This window comes from Podarcis melisellensis (assembly GCF_964234715.1).
Source record: "Podarcis melisellensis genome assembly, chromosome: 8".
NCBI lineage: Eukaryota > Metazoa > Chordata > Lepidosauria > Squamata > Lacertidae > Podarcis > Podarcis melisellensis.
Genome location: NC_138540.1, coordinates 74,722,226 through 74,739,467, shown reverse-complemented (window position 1 = coordinate 74,739,467; position 17,242 = coordinate 74,722,226). Strand labels below are relative to the sequence as shown.

General features: G+C 46.3%; 2 protein-coding genes across 2 annotated transcripts in view; both read left to right on the top strand.

Annotated features, from left to right (window-relative positions):
* IGLON5 (IgLON family member 5) overlaps positions 1-2,935 on the top strand; it is a gene marked incomplete at its 5' end in the record, with an annotated part of 131,096 nt that extends 128,161 nt beyond the window's left edge. The window contains 2 exon segments of the mRNA XM_081920742.1: positions 138-292; positions 1,506-2,935. Coding sequence (XP_081776868.1) covers positions 138-292; positions 1,506-1,606 — 256 coding nt within the window. The 3' untranslated portion in view covers positions 1,607-2,935.
* The window catches only part of LOC309375319 (uncharacterized protein), a 282,552-nt gene that overhangs the window by 97,205 nt on the left and 168,105 nt on the right, over positions 1-17,242 (top strand). The window lies entirely within an intron of this gene.

Below are 17,242 nucleotides of genomic sequence, written 5' to 3'. Positions count from 1 at the left end.
GCTGATTGTGGGGCAAATCAGGGACAGGGCATGAGATCAGTTGCAAGCTGGTATTTTCTATAATTCCCCATATTCTCAGAGCACAATGCTTTAACAATGTTACCCGCCCATGCTCTCCTCCCACTCCCTTTTCCTAGCAGAGTAATTGGCGGCGTGGATGGACTGCAGATCCAGAACGAGCGCACTCGTTCCATGCTGCTCTTCAGCAACGTCACCGCTCGTCATTATGGGAACTACACCTGCCTGGCTTCCAACAACTTAGGCTCCTTCAATGTCAGCTTACGGCTTATCAGTGAGTCTCTCTTCTCCTCTTCCTGCTACCACCTCCCCCATCCCTGATGGAGGTTGTGTCTTGACTGGGCCCACTATGAAGGGCCCTTCTCTTCCCAACGGCAGGTTTGCCTGCCACCACTTGCACCCTCAGTTTGGCTCCTAGAGCCACTGGACTGGCTGGGCATATGAGAAGTAGCGTGGGTGCGAGAGAAATTTGATCCACTTTGCATTGGAAGGTGAAAACTAGAACTTCCCAGAACAATGTTCAGCCCTCTTACAAAATACACCCATCTCTAAATTTTGCAACGCAGCTCTCCAAGCAAGTAAGGTGTACAAAACTGCAAGCACTAGTAATGTGTGCATTAAAAAAACATGCATCGGTTAATGACAATAGTATACACAAAGGGCATAATATTAGGGGAAATTGCTTTGTAAACATGTTACAGTAATCAGACAAAATTGCAAAAAAAATGTGTTTATTAGGAGAAAGGTGTAAGGGAGAAATGCACACTATAATGGTGGTGAATTTTAAATAATAATAATAATAATAATAATAATAATAATTTATTATTTGTACCCGCTCATCTGACTGGGTTGCCCCAACCACCTTGGGTGACTTCCAACAAATATAAAAGCACAATAAAACATCAAACATTAAAAGCTTCCCCTTCAGATGGCTTCTAAAAGTCAAATAGTTGTCTATTTCCTTGACATGTGATGGGAGGGCGTTTCGCAGGGAGGAAGCCACTACTGAGAAGGCCCTCTACCTGCTTCACAGTAACATCACTTAGCTTTGCAGTGAGGGAACTACCAGAAGGCCCTCAGAGCTGTACCAAACAGTGGGGGTGGAGACGCTCCTTCAGGTATACAGGGCCAAAGCTGTTTAGGGCTTTAAAGGTCAGCACCAACACTTGAATTGCGCTCAGAAAAGTACTGGGAGCCAATGTAGATCCTTTAGGACCAGAGTTATATGATCCCGGTGGCTGCTCCTGGTCATCAGTCTAGCTGCCGCATTCTAGATTAGTTGTAGTTTCTGAGACACCTTCAAAGGTAGCCAAAAATATATATATTTGGAAAGTGATGTACAATTGTGGAGAACGGAACTTCAAAGACTGGAAAAACTGAGACACTGAGGGAACTCAAAATTGACACATTTGCCGAATCCTAGTAGAGAGGGCCAATTTTATTTCTAACACGCTGGTTAAAATAAACCCTTCTTCTCCTCCTCTTAGGACCAGGTTCTCTGGACAACATGGCAGCCTCCAGCATGGAATCTCCCCTCTTCCTGGGCCTGCTGTCATCCGCCTTTGTGACTCTGCTGTTTAAGGTTTAGGGCGGCTGGGGAATTGAAGCAGAAACACGGAAGGAAACAGGTGAAAGGGAATGAATCCAAGAGAGGGAGAGAAAGAGAGAGAGGGGGAGGCATCTCTACTTTCTGGAAAAGATGAAGAGAGAGAGAGAAATGAAATTTATCAAGAACCCCATCACTGTGAGGGATAGAAGAAAACAAAACGAAATGGGAAAAAAAATATGCATTTGTTTCTACAGCCATTTATCTTCACACTCCATCTCAGACACTCCCAGTTGAACTTGTTATTTAACACAACCGAAAAGACACAGGGCTCTATAGGGTTGACTGCAGACATTGCTCACCCCACCCCTCACCTCTGCGACTTAAATGGAACAGCAACATTTTCCTTCTTGGGCTGACGGGACCTATCGTCCTTTGAATGCACAGACCCCGGAATACCGATTTCACAAAGGGTTTTGTTCTTTCTGTTATTTTAACCTCCTTTCCCCCTTTGGTTCCTTCTTTCGCTGTTGTTTGGGAGCAAGGATTTCAGCAGCTGACAACATTTAGGAGCTTCCCTTTTAATTATTATGATTTACAAGCTGGGCTGAGAACCTCCATAGGCGGTGGAATTCCTTCTGCCCCCTTCCAGAATTATTCAAACAGATTTGCAGGCCATTTGTTCTTATTCTTTGCAGCCTGGGGCCAGGAAAACTATCAGCAATATTTGGGAGGCTGCTGAGCTCAGCCTAGGCAGGAAGGAGGTCTCCTTTGGGGCATTGCGAGAGAGGCTGACATCATATAAATGCACTCCGCCAACGCTGCCTGAGGACCAGCACCGAGAACCGAACCCGCAGCCCTTAGACACGACGGCATGGCAGAGTCTTTGGAAGAACTGTTAAAGGTCATAGAGCCAAGTCTGCTAAGTTTTTTGAGGCATGGAATTTCCACCCTTTAAAAAGCAGGGGTAAGAATGACCTTCTCCTGACAATGTTGATTGCCAGGTAACGTTATGCGGCCTAAAGAGAGAAACCAGGAAGAGGGAATGGCTGGTTTAATTCTTTGTTTGGCACAGGAATTTTCCTGCTTTTGACAGTGATTGGGTTGGGTTTTTGTTTTTGTTTTTCATTCATTGGGGGTGGGGTGTATATTTCCGCTGGAAAAATCATTGCTTGGAACATCTGCCAGCTCTCTAAAATCAATGGTGTTCTTTTTCTGTACTTTTCACAAAATCTTTTCTCGGCAATTTCCTTGAGCTAAGGACTCCCATCCCCCCCCCTCTACCTTTACACACACATACACATATGCACAAACCCACACCAGTATCTCTCCTCTGTATCTTTGTTGAACAAAAGCACCGTGGCACTTGAATTCTTCCTTATTTATGTCTTTATTCTATTTCCCTTCCTCTTTTCTTCTTTGCTCTTCCTAGTTCTCGAGTCATTATTGCTGATTGTATCTCGGGACCCCCCAGCCCTGACTTCAAAGGCTCCCTTTCAGACGGAATTATAATCAGGGTTTTGTGTATTCAGCACTTCTGCACATGCACCACACACACACACACAAAGTCTAACGTTTGGGATAGAATTCAGCATTCGGATATGTCATAAAAAATAAAAAATTAAAGTTTCTAGTCCTTTTGTAAAGATAAGCTCGAGAATGTGTGGAAAATACCAGCGGGTATCTTTGTGGATGTGATGAGGCATAGCTAATTATAGATCCAGAAATGCAAGCAGCCTGGTAGAGTGGAGATTATTCATCTTTCCGCAGCCTGTTTATTAAAAGTCTCAGTAAAGGCAGTGATGCAGATAGGTACAGTCGAACCTTGGAAGACGAACAGCTTAGTTCCCGAACGTTTTGGCTCCCGAACATTCTGGTTTGCAAACTATTTTGGAAAGCTCAATGTCCAACGGGGCTTTCGCGGCTTCTGATCAGCTGCAGAACCTTCCTGCAGCCCATCAGAAGCCGCACTTTGGTTTTTGAACGTTTTGGAAGTTGAATGGACTTCCAGAACCAATTCTGTTCAACTTCCAAGGTACGACTGTACTTTGGACTTTGAGGTCCTCTCTTTAGGTAGCAGTGTCTATCGCTTCACTTGCTTCACATTGCGATCTGCTGGCCCTGCTGTGACTGGGACTCCCTCCCACTCATTCTGCCAAGTGGGGCCTTAGACACTTGCCCTGAAGTCCTGTCTTGATAGAACCGCTGCTATGAGGCTAATAATACCTCTTGTTTTCATGCTGGCCATGGAGGAGATTCTCCACTTCAGTGGCCAACACAGAAACACAAGAAACTGGCCCCTGAGCCGGTTAGCAAATCCCTCTTGCAGGCTGGTAGTTTTTGTAGACTTATTTGCAAGGCTATGTGGGTGATCCTTCCCTGCAGATATATCCCCCATCCCCAGTACAATTGGAGGTAGCTTGAAAGAGAAGTTTCTGCTTGTGAGGTGTGCAGGTTTTTGCATGGTTTGGGCATCAAACTAAATGTTGTGGGAGATGCTGAGAACTGAAGAAATGCCACATGTGAGGCTGATAAGTGGCAAGTTTATAAGGAAAGCCCAACCCATTGCTGCTGGCATTTAGTCAACACAAAATTGCATCTCCTTCTAGCATGCCACATGCCCATAAAGGGGTTGTGTTTCCAAATGTGTCAGGAGGAAGTCAACAGAAATGCTGGGGATCACTGGTCAGATGGCATCTGCACCTTATTGGCCTTGCTTCTGGCATCTTTCCAGTTATCAGTGTGTCTCCCTGTTTTGTTTGTAGCTGCTAATGCCACTACGGAAGGAGGAAGGGGAGATGAAGGGTTGCTGTTTATGACTGCAGCCGCAGATCTCCTATAACGTCTATGTAATCCAACCCTCAAAACTTATAAGATGTGCTTTGACTAGGTTAATAATAATAATAATGCATTTACAGTCAGCAATGGTCATGTAGCCTCTCAATCCACTTAAATGAAACTGCTTGTTTGTAAGATATATCGTGCAAATGCATGCAAATGTGTTCAGTTTCCACTGTCCTACACAAGTTGCTAGACCTCAGCATTTCTTGACACAGAATGTAGGTTAGCAGAATAATGTTAGTTTCTTTTTAAATATGGAGTATCTACAGTCCTATGCAGCTGTGTACATGCCAAGATTCTGCAGGAGTACAGAAAACTCAGAATGTGGTAGGGGTTGATTTCAGTTTTCTGGGAATCCCAGCTTTCTTTCTTTTGGGCCAGGGGGAGAGCAAGTTCCTAGCTGTTATAGTTATGGCTGTATGCTTGCAAAACTTTTTTGTGCTATGCCTGCTGAATCTCTGAAGCCAAAGAGGTGGCTGAACAAGATCCCAGGTGGTCTTAGCTCCTTGTCCCTCTCCTTGAGTAGCAGAAGAATGGTGATGTAAAAATGGGGGGGGGGGTTAAAAATAGTAGGATGAATTAAACAAGACGAGAAAAAATATATTGAGTTCATTTGCATAGTTTATGCAGATTGCAGAACTGGGCTTTTCTTGGTGCAGAACTTACATTATTTTGCTGCAGAATTTTTCATTTGGCAGACAGTACACAGAGCCCTGGTTATAATTGAGAATCCAGAGCATGCACATACAAGCATCACCACCACCCAACAAAGGCAGAGTGGTGGGATCTTTTCTTCATCTCCAGAAGGAAGGCGCTCTAGTTCTCGCCTTGTTAGATTCTACTCTGGTATCGTGTCAGAAGCATCTCCTCCTGAATAGCATTTCCTTGTCCCTCCTACATTCTCAAGGTTATTGCTGTAGCTGGAGGTGCTCCTGACACTCAGCAGAGGTGGGAAAGCCCATGTCAGGACAGGGATGGGAAACCTGTGGCCCTCCAGGTGTTCTTGGACTCCAGCTCCCATCAGCCTCAGCCAGCATGGTTGATGATCAGGGATGATGGGAGTTGCAGTCTTAAGAACTATGGGTTCCCCAGCCCTACAGTAGCAGATATTGGGGGGATTGGTGATGCTCAAATTGTGCCTCCAGCAGAAAGGAGGAAGCGTGGCGCTCTGGTATTGCATATGGTGCTTGGATCACTGTAGAGACTCGCTTGTGCTTGCTTGTGTTAACATCTGATTGCTGTACATGCAGAAGTGGGGAGTGAGAGAGAGGCATCTGTAATGTAGGTGAGCATGCTGGCCAAGCCAGGACAGGGTTTCCATTCACATTAAAAACCCTGGTTGAAGCAGGAGTCTCTCTTGAAGCCCTTGCTGGGCTTGCAGAATGGCTGAGTACCAATGATAACTTATCAGAGAGCTAGAAGCGATCTTGTGGAGCTTTCTCACCTTCAATGCATGGGGTTTTGTTTGTTCTTTGTGGCCTGCTGTGGTCTCTAGCCAAAATGTTCCTTGAAAGTTCCACAGTGCTTCAAATAGTAGCAGAGGAAAGCCAAAAGGAGCTCCAGCCAGGGCACCCAGGATTGTATGAGCTGTATGTGTGTTTTGGTGAGACAGTCCCAGGCAGTTTAGCGCCCCTGTTAAATTATGATGCACTTCTATTTAAAAAAAAATGTACATGAGAGAACAGGTGCATCTCCATGCAAGCAGGAAACATGGACAGTTTCCCCTTAGGAATGAAATTGACTGGACCAGGAAATACTTATTTGGTCTAGTCAATTTCAGCACTCTTATTACCTGCTATGAGATTAAGCCTGCTATTTTAAGCATGCTTACTGGGGAGTAAGTCCCACTGGGCTCCATGAAGCTTTCTTCCGAGTAAACATGTACTGCATGCAAAGGGCCCTTAATTAAAAAGCAAGGGAACGGAATGAGCAGACCTTCTACCCCGGGCAGTAAATCCCCTTCTTCTTCCATTATCTGTGTGTACTTACATAGAGATAAGAGGGGAAGTTCCCCCATAAGGCCAGAGAAACAACAGTCTGTACACAGTCCAGATTTCACTCACCTTTGTTGTCTTCTGTCTGTATTCTGTCTTCAGGACTGAGTTATCACATCTGTTCTCCCTTGTGCCCAGGGTTAAGGAGAGGGCATCCAGGCAGATTTGAACCCTTCCATTTTTGATAAATTAAGCACTGCTGCAAGAGCAGTGGTCAAGAGCAGTAGGGTAATGAAGGGGGCAGCTAGGCTTCTGATATGCTCTGCAGCTGGCTGTTTTCCCCTGGAAGAAGTTGGAATTTGGCCAAGGGATGCCTCTCTTGCTGGACAGTTCTGCAGCTCCCATTCATTTCAATCTGTACAGGAAACTTTCTCAGTAGGGGTGGGGGAGAAATGTGATTAAGTTCTCATTTAAAGGTGAATGTACCCACCCTCACCTTTCAGAACCATACATGAACAAAAAAAAACCACCCATACTTCGAAAAGGGCACATCTCCAGATTTTGCAATGCAGTTCTCCAGCCAAGTCAGCTGCAGAAAAACCACACACCCCAAACTGTGCATATTGATGTAATGTGTGCATTAAAAATATGTATTTTTTTGAAAATTATGTTTAAAAATGCATTATATCTGTGGAAACTGCTTTGCAAAACATGTGTAAATCAGGCAAGTTTGCATACAGAAATGTTTACACTAAGAGGAACACGCACTGAAATGCTGGTTAATTTCCATGAGGACTATATATGCAAACTGTTGTGGAAATGAGGAAAACTGAACATTCTGGACTGAAAAAAGAAAGGAAAGAAACCGAAACCGAAATGGACAGATTTACCCATCCTTACTTCCCAGCTGAGCCCTACATTTCCTCTCCTGCCCTGTGCTTCATGGAACTCCAATCTGCCTCAGGTCCTTCTGCATTTCCTCCATTCAGGTTGTCTTTGTAGCAGAACCACCCATCATCATCATCATCATCATCCTTTCCATCCTCTGCTGCAACATTCCCACTTCAGTTCCATCTTCTCAGCACCTTCACCCATTCATTCATTCATTCACTCATTCATCAGTTATGGCTATTTAACAGTGTGGCGCAGGAGGGATGCACAGAGCATAGGAATAGTGCCTTCTTTGACCCCGAGGGCCCACAGTCTGCATGAGATGGACAAGACAAGGCTGGAGAGAGGCCAGGGATGAATGAAGTGGGTTGGCAGTACAGGGTCAGGCGAAGCGAGGCAATCCTCTGTTCTGTCGCTATAAAGAGGAGAAAGTGCTCTTTCGCACTGGTCCTGCTTACCTGTTTCCCACAGGTTGGCCACTGTGAGAGCACATTGTGGGCTAGACAGGCCAATGGCCTGACCCAACAGGTTCTTCTCATGTTCTTCTAAAGGCTTCTGATAATGCAGGGATTGGGCTGTTACTGTAGGACAGGCAGCCTTCTTTGAGCTGGCTGGGGTTGAGGGGTGTTGCCCAAAACATCAGGGGGGCACCAGGTTGATGAAAGGTGCTGTAGGCAGTTGGACTATTGTTCCCTAGGAAATAAACCCACTGCCGAAGCAATGCAGGTCCCAATCCTGAATGGATTTGGGCAAGCATTTTGCTCTCATTTCTGGGAGTTGTCCTGTTTTATTTTCAGTCACGGTAATAGTTGCATGACACAGGCAGAAACAGGACAGGCGCAGCTTCACTTGTTGGATGCCTACCTGCCTGCCTGCCTGGAAACACCTTTATTCTGCCAGGACATCAGTCCACCTAACCCAGTTGCAAACTCTTCTCCAGATGGCCTATATTATTGAGTATTCCTCCAGATTTGCTTGTATGGAGACTACATCTTCCCACTCATCAATCATTTATCCCACACATTTTTTAGTGCATTGCCTGATCACTTGACTAACTACAAAAGAACAATTTTAATTTTTTTTTTAAAAAAGTGAATTTTCTGGGCCAGAGTGTTTTAATCCACTTTAATTGTGCAATCTTAAATGTGTGGCATGCAACGGAATCCCTCCTACAAAACACTGGCAACAAGGAGGTGATCAGGGTCTTCTACAGCCCTGTTGCAAGAAATCTTTAACTGGGGGCATCATGCAAGGAAGGATGGCCTTCCATGCTAAATCTCATTAAACACACAGGAGCCCTGCCATTAAAAATATGGCAACCCTATTCATTTCTCCAAGAGGCACTGACTGCTCTGGTCTGAGCAAATGACATGCCTAGCCTATAACTCTATGTCCTTCCTTACTTTACATTAGGAGCGATGAACCTGTGGCCTTTCAGATGTTGCTGGACGGACTCCAGCTCTCATCAGTCCCAGCCAGCATGAACGGTGACCAGGGATGATGGGAGTTGTAGTCCAGAAACATCTGTAGGATGACAGGTTTCCCATCCTTGCTGCCCATGCAGACGGCAGGCAGTTGATTTATGTATCAGGCAACCTGGCAGCTGTTATCGGAGCCCCATAAACTACAAATGGAAGGATTTATGCAAGCTCAGCTACTCTGAAGTCAGCAGTGTTAAGTGCAAAGCATTAGTCTTGGTTTGTGAATCATGGCCGTGGATAGTAATTGCTGAACTGTTTGTTTGCATCTCTCACAGGAGGCCAAAATGTGTTTTGGTTTTGTTTAATGCATCTGGTGGTAAGGAATATATAACACAGGAAGTAGCCCCTTGGTGACTCCCTGTATCCATAATCTTCTTCTGGAATATTCTCATTGCTGAGCACATGCCTAGGAGCTCACTTGGGGCAAGTTTAACTTTACACCATCGGTTTTGTTTGTTTGTTTACAGCAAAATCTCATCACAAGATGAGGCATTGCTATAATTTCCCATGTTTGCTTGATCTCATAAATGTGCCCACCCCTCTCAAAAAACAACAACAAAATACTGCAAAAGGGAGAAACAAGCACAGATTTCCCTTTGTGAAAACTTGACCATACTTAAAAGAAAAAAACACATCACAGCATAGGTAAGCCAAAAATGTACAGGGAAATCCCCCATAGGGCCTATTATTATTATTATTATTATTATTATTATTATTATTATTATTATTATTATTATTATTATTATTATTTATACAATATACCATGAGAGACTTGGAGATTCGGTGATGTTCGTGTGAGTGAATGTTGGTACTGCAGGACAGAAAGCACAAGAGAACTTTTTAAAACAGAGTGCACATTCAGATTTACAAATGGAAACTACAAAGAAAATGTTGCAGCAGGGAGCTCCACTTTCACTTCCTTCCAGCCGTAGGGGTCTATTTCCTCCCAAAGCTAATCAGCATCCCATGTCTGCTGAGTATCTCCCTCTTGTGGGTGGGTGCCAATTTGGCTACAAGATGCGATTGTACTCATCGCCTGAAAAGTATGATAAGAGGTGACTAACCTGCAGCTGGGTTGCCAAAAGCAGTGGGACGTCACACCTGGACAAGAGGAAGAAGACTCATGGGCAAAGCTGTGGCATAGAGCCAGGCTGAAATCCCCTCTCTCGCACCACATTGTGCTCAGTGAACCAAACTATAGAGAGGAATACATGAAAAGCCTTAGGCCATTTGCAAAGAACCTTTACTCCCTCCCCGATGCTGCTGAACTTCAACTCCCATCAGCCCCAGCAAGCATGGCCACTGGCCAGGGATGATAGGATTTGTAGTTCAGCAACACCTGGAGGATGGACTGCAAGAAGATCAAACCTCTCCATACTGAAGGAAATCAACCCTGAGTGCTCACTGGAAGGACAGATTGTGAAGCTGAGGCTCCAGTACTTTGGCCACCTCATGAGAAGAGAAGACTCCCTGGAGAAGACCCTGATGTTGGGAAAGATGGAGGGCACAAGGAGAAGGGGGCGACAGAGGACGAGATGGTTGGATAGTGTTTTCGAGGTTACCAGCATGAGTCTGACCAAACTGCGGGAGGCAGTGGAGGACAGAGGTGCCTGGCGTTCTCTGGTCCATGGGGTCACGAAGAGTCGGACACGACTGAACGACTAAACAACAACAACAAACACCTGGAGGACCAAAGGTTCCCCTGCCTTAGACCCGATTGAAACCATTGGTCCATCCATCTTAGTATTGACTGGCAGCAGATCTCCGTGGTCTCAGAGACTGTTCCCAAGCCTGCCGCCTGAGGATATTGGTGGCTGAACTTTCTGCAGACAAAGATCATGGTCTGCCATTGGGCAACAGGCCCTATATTCCTCTGTAGTTCAGGGGAACCTCTGACCGTCTGAATGTTGCTGCACTACAGCTCCCATCGCCTCTGTTCATTGGGCATGCCAGAGAGTGCCGATGGGAACTGAAGTACAGCAAAAGGGCTGCAGGTTCTCCATCCCTGTTATAAAGTAAAGGTAAAGGGACCCCTGACCATTAGGTCCAGCCGTGACCGACTCTGGGGTTGCAGCGCTCAACTTGCTTTATTGGCTGAGGGAGCCAGCGTACAGCTTCTGGGTCCTGTGGCCAGCATGACTAAGCCGCTTCTGGCGAACCAGAGCAGCGCACGGAAATGCCGTTTACCTTCCTGCCGGAGCGGTACCTATTTATCTACTTGCACTTTTGAACTGCTAGGTTGGCAGGAGCAGGGACCGAGCAACGGGAGCTCACTCCGTCATGGCGATTCAAACCGCTGACCTTCTGATGGGCAAGTCCTAGGTTCTGTGGTTTAACCCACAGCGCCACCTGCGTGCCTTAGATAGATAGATGTTAAGAAAGGGAGGCCAGGAGGAACCAGCAACAGGCAGATTGCCACCTGCAGAAAACAAAAGAATCCAATCATGTTTGCTTTAGCTCTTTAGCCCAGGTAAGGTGAGACGTGTGACCTTTGTAGCCAACCTGGACCTTTGAAATGATGAGCTGGGTAAGCCCCAGAGACATCATTAGGCTTAGGAAGTCAGGGCGAGAAATTTGCTCCCCAGTCTGTGAACCTGTGAAATCAGAATACTTGGATCAAAGGACTGCTTAGCACTTCTAGATAAATTGCTTGTGTTTTCGCAATCTCACTTTAGAGGTGATGGTGCGCTCGCATTTTCCAATGCACACATTTTTTAAAATTTAATATATAAAAGGACCCACGGAAGCCAGTTTCTTTCTTCAGAAACAACTGTGCCACTCCTATTTTACACAGTGCCATCCATCTACATGGCATTTTGCAACGTAAGCAAAAGGACAGCTCTCTGCCCCCCAGGAGTTTGCAATCAAACGTTTTGACAGCACAGATAGGGCAGAGGGAGGAGAGTCACAGAGCTGTCAAAGGCACACAGTTTCTGCTGGAATGGCAGCTCTGCTCTTGGGAGAGAAGTTCTTAAACCACTTTTCCACCATCAGCAAGTGACCAGGCATCACTGATTGCATCTTGCACAGCAAATAGACTATGCAGGTGCAGCATTTGCACCCGGCACCCTCAGGCAGATGCCGGGTCCCCAGTTTTCTTGCAGGGTCCACCAGTACCAGCCCCTGCCCCAGACTGCCATGCTGGGCAGCTGGGGGCTACTAGCTGCCATTTTTAATGTCCCCCAATGCCACCGAGCTGTGCTACATCAGAGGCACTGCAGAAAATCTTAGCTGCCTGTTGCTGTCTCCTGCACTGTGAAGAGGGAAAGCTTATAAGCAAACCAGCAAAACCAAGTTACGCTTGTTAACTTCACTGCTGCCACCAAGTGGATATCTTTATTTTTTTTTACTGGTTTCCCCCACTAAGCAACCATTTAACCTTCTGGACTTTGGGCAGCCCAACCCACACCTAAGTTGGATAGAGTGGTATGGCACTTAGGCATGGGAGTGAATAACAAGGCCTCATACCCATTTCCCCCCCCCCAAAACCCCCCTAACTATGCTTTTAAAGGTAAAAGACCCCTGACAGTTAAGTCCAGTCGCAGACGACCCTGGGGTTGTGGCGCTCATCTCGCTTTACAGGACAAGGGAGCCAATGTTTGTCCGCAGACAGTTTTTGCGGGTCATGTGGCCAGCATGACTAAGCTGCTTTTGGCGCAACAGAACACCGAAACCAGAGCAGCACACAGAAACACCGTTTACCTTCCCGCCAGAGCGGTACCTATTTATCTACTTGCACTTTTGGCATGCGTTCGAACTGCTAGGTTGGCAGGAGCTGGGACTGAGTAACGGGAGCTCACCCTGTCGCGGGGATTCGAACCCAAGAAGCTCCGTGGCTTAGACCACAGCGCCACCTGCGTCCCTATGCTTTTACTTAAGTTTTTAGTTTTTAGTAAGGCAATGAATTGAACTGAGAAGGAAAGCCAATTTTACAGTTTGAGTAGTTGCTCCTAAGCTGGGGGGATCGGAGACGGAGAGAGAACAGAGATAGATACATCCAGCTAAATATATTACAGGCTGTTTCCCTAAACAAGCCAAAACTTAACAATTTGCATCTCTCAGTTTTGTGAACATCATAACATTCCTGCTGGATCAAGACAATGGCCCATGTATCCTTGCATCCAGTTCTCACTGTGACCCAACCAGATGCTTATGAGCAACCTGAAAGCAAGATTCTCCCCACCTGTGATTCCCAAGCATTTTTGGGTCTTCTGTGTTCCTCTCTAGCCTCCTTCCTCCTGCAGTGCCCAACCGTGTTCTCTAACACTTTCCAGAGTTTGAGTTCTCTTAAAGTATTTCAACCATTCATCTCTCACAGCTCGTTGACTCCATTTCTCCAGGTTTCTGACTCCACAAACCTCCAGCTACCCCATTCTCCAGCTCGACTTAGATGCAGTATTTTTCACTACCCCTCACAACCCATAGCTCAGTGGCAGAACATCTACGTTGGATGCTGAAGGCCTAGTTCAATCTCAGACATCTCCTGAAACCCTGAAGAAGCAGTGTGACTTGGTGTAGACAACAGTGAACTAGAGGGAATAGTGGTCTAACTTTGCTGTGGTCCTATGTACCTACCAATCAGGAGGGTCTTGGTTGTGTTTCTATTTCCCCTTCACTGGCAGGTTCCTGGGATGAGTTTCTTGTGCAAAACTTCCTGAGCAAAACAGCTACCCTGCTTGAATCTTTAAACGTCCTATGAATAGCTTCCTGTGAATTTTTGACCCTCCTATGCAGGGTAGCCTTTTTTAAAAAAAGCAACTGTTTTACAACCTTGAATTTTACAGCCAAAATCCCAACACAAAGTGGCTTAAAGTCCTGTTCCTTTACAGTGCGTGTTTCCCATTGTATGGGGAATACCTTAAATCAGTTGCTCCCCCAGGAAGAGCAGGAAGTTCCCATAGCCTTGCCTTGTTCTTTAGAAATACATTTACAAATACATCTGATGAAGTGGCCTTCAATCTGCGAAAGCTTATGCCATAATAAATACATCTGTTAGTATTTAAAGTGCCACAGGGCTCTGTTGTTTTTCCTGCAACGGACTAGAACAGCTACCTTCTGGAAAATCTATATATGGATTTGCACCAGGTTTTCATCCAATTATTCTACTCATTTTCACAATAATGTATGGGTGTTCCTTTAGCAGAACCCAAAATAATAATAATAATAATAAATTCACCTTGTAATTGCCATGCTGGTGCAATATGAAAATTTCAATCAAATGAATTTCCTGGTGTAAATGCAATGTTTCTGGACTCCCTCAGGAGGTTGTGAACTCCCTTTCATTGGAGGTCTTTATGCAGAAGCTGGATGGTCATCTGTCTTGGATGCTTTCATTGCAGTTCCTGCGTTGCAGGGGGTTGGACTAGATGACCCTTGGTGGTCCCTGTGATTCTATAATTTGCTTCATTGCATGCTCCTAGAAAAACCATGGAAGGCAGACTCAGAGCTAATACCGCTCCCTGGGTTGCCTATTCTGCTAGTGAAAATTCTAGAGCAGCTTCTGGCTTGGGTGAAATCTTTTGCTCTGAACTAGCAATCTGTTCCCAATCCTTGGGCCTAAACTTGAATGTGTTGCCGTTCAGCCATGACAGAGGAGCAAGAGGTACAGCTGGATAGCAGAAGGCCCCCAAGCGACCTGGCAAAACAGTGGTTTATCAGAACCACGAAGTCACTATCCTTTAGACACAAGACAGGAAGAGAGGGAAGCATAGTTGTGTCATGGTAGAGATTGGGGAGAAATCCAATTCAGTTTGCATTTAAAGGTTAACCTACATAATTCGTGACCTGAAACGCAGCCATCCTTCAGCATTCGCATTTCTCTGAATTTTGCAACATGTACTGAAATGCATATGCTAAGGTAAAGTGTGTGCAAAAAATGTGTGCATTGTTTAAAAACAAACAAACACGCAAAACTGTATTACGTTAGAGAAATTTGCTTTGCAAAACTGTACGGGAGACCAAAACTGCACACCAGAATATGTCCGTCTGTAGAAATTTGCACTAAAATCACGAGGGCTTTAAAAATAAATTTTAAAAAAGCAAACTGATGTTGAAATGCAGAGTTCTGGATTTAAAGGAATGAAAGTTGACAGATTCCCTCATACCTAGTGAAGTGAGTGACCTCCCAAAAATCTAAACAGGCCACCAAGGCGATCATCTGCAGTACTAAGGAACAGGACTGGCCACTCAACTGCTGCCGCTCTCTGTGCAACTCCAACAAGCAAGGAAGGGAAATGTGTGCAGAGGCTCACAGGATCATACCTTTGGCTTATTATGTGGAGAAAAGTAGAGAAGGCCTAGGAGGTAGCAACAATTCAGTGGGAAGGTATGTACGTCGCCTTCTGCACAGAAGTGCAGGTATCTTTGCAGCTCGTGGATCCTCTTCCTGGATGCTTAGAACTGCTATCTGGGGTATGCTCACCAATCACAGGACCTCTTAACTGGCTATGTAACACAATTTGCTATTGGCCATAAAACAAGGCTTCGCAGGCAGAGAACAGAGCTGCTACAGTGGTGCTGAGAGGCACAGAGACTTGAAGGAACCTGGGCTAGGAGTGCTGGTGGGGAGGAAAGTCAGGGTCCACTGAATTCCCCCCTTCCCTTCCTACAAGGACCATGCATGTATCCCGATCCTCACAAGAACCCTGCGAGGTAGGGCAGGCTGAGGAAGTGTTTGCCCAAAAAGCTTTCTCAGCCAAGCGGGCTATCACTTGCTATGCAGGTCTGGTGTACTATCCAGCACACCAGACTGACGTTCGACAGAGTGACATCAGACTAAAACGGAGAGGACTGGGGGATGAGCAACAGCGGCACTAAAAATATCGGATTAATTATCCCAGCTTCCTCCTCCCCTGCCAACCTAGAAAAGAACAAGCTGGCCTACTTACGAGCAAAGTTTAGGCCTGCGAAATGGTGCCAGTGCTGACAGTCGATTCCCTTTCTCTCTCTCTCTCTCTCTCTCTCTCTCTCTCTCTCTCTCTCTCTCTCTCTCTATCTGTCCCACTCTCCATCCACCCCTCTGTCTCTCTCTACTTCTCTCCCACTAACCTCCACTTCGGGTTCGCCTTCTCCTGGCAGGAAAATAACTTTCCACAGTTTGCTGTCATGCTTGAGGGATGTGAGAGAAGATTGGCCAGCACCTGTCCATCCTGAAGGTGGCTCTGCCACTCAGGGGGACTCAGCTGTGGGGTAGGAAAGAAACAAGGGCAGCAGCGAAGGACTGTGTTGCCATCTCACAGCAGCGGTGGCCCCCAGTGGTGCCTGCTGCTGAGTGGGACTTGTGGGGCACCAAGCAGGGAGACCAGATGTTGGCAGGGACAGAACTGATGCCAAAGCAGAACTGCCCCCTTACCGGTTGTAGACAAGAAGGCAGGCTGGTGTGGGTTGGCTAACGGCATAGGGAGGTTGGTTGGACAGCACCCCATTTGCCCTCATGGATCTGCCTCCGCTGACTGGTGGCAAGGCTGGGTAGCTTCATGAGAAAGAACACCTACAGGCCTAATGCTACGATACCACTTTAAACAGTTGTGGCTTCCCGCAAAGAATAATGGGAGCTGTAGTTTGTTAAGGTACTGAGGGTGGTTGGGAGCCCATCCCTGCTCCCTCTCAGAGCTACAATTCCCAGAGTTCCCTGGGACTGATCATGAAACTACTCTGAGAATTGTAGCGGGGAGGGGGTGGCATCTGGAAACAAGTCTCAGCACCCTGAAAAAGCCCAGAATGCTTTGGGAGAAGCCGTGGCTGTTTTACAGTGGTATCATAGTGCTTAGATTGTGCGGTGCGAATGTGGCCTGGCTGAGCTCACCGTCCAAGCAATGCTGTCAGCGACAATCTCAGGGGCTGCCCCACAGCTCTGGAACTCCTTTGCCTTGGGGGTGGGGACACTTTGACCCTGGACAGGCACAAACACTTGTCACTAGATGGCCACGGCGTCAAGCGAGGAGGACTTGCACTTCGGCAATTGCCTCATCATCACACAGAGGGACGCTGGCACCCCCTCAAAGCGCAATGCTTTTCAATGGCGTCAGTTCACACATAGAGCTGCAAATGAGAAAGCGAGGGGAGGCCCAGGGAGGTGGAAAGAACAAGCCCCTAGAGACTCTCCAGAGCCTCCTCATCTTTCAGCATGGGGCTGGACTTCAGGGGAGTCGGAGGGGGGGCCGTGTTGACGCAGCAGAGGAGCAGGCATTTTAGATATATGCAATGTTCGCAGCTGTTTAATTGGATCTGAATTTGAATTTTTAACAGGATTTTATATTGGTTTTTAATCTGTTGCTGCCCACTCCGAGCCCTCGGGAGAAGGCTGGCTGAGCAGTCGAATACATACATAATGTAAACAAATCCCCCCCCCCCACTCTGTGTGTTTGTGTGTGTGAGAGAAATCAGTGCAATAAATAAATAACCGAATTTGAACCATGCAAACCCAGCTCCTGGTGCCAATTACATGGAGTCCCAAGTATTTATTGGTCTAGAAGAGTGGATCAGCTACTGCTAGTAAAAGTAACGACACGTGGTAATCTTTTGTGCTCAAA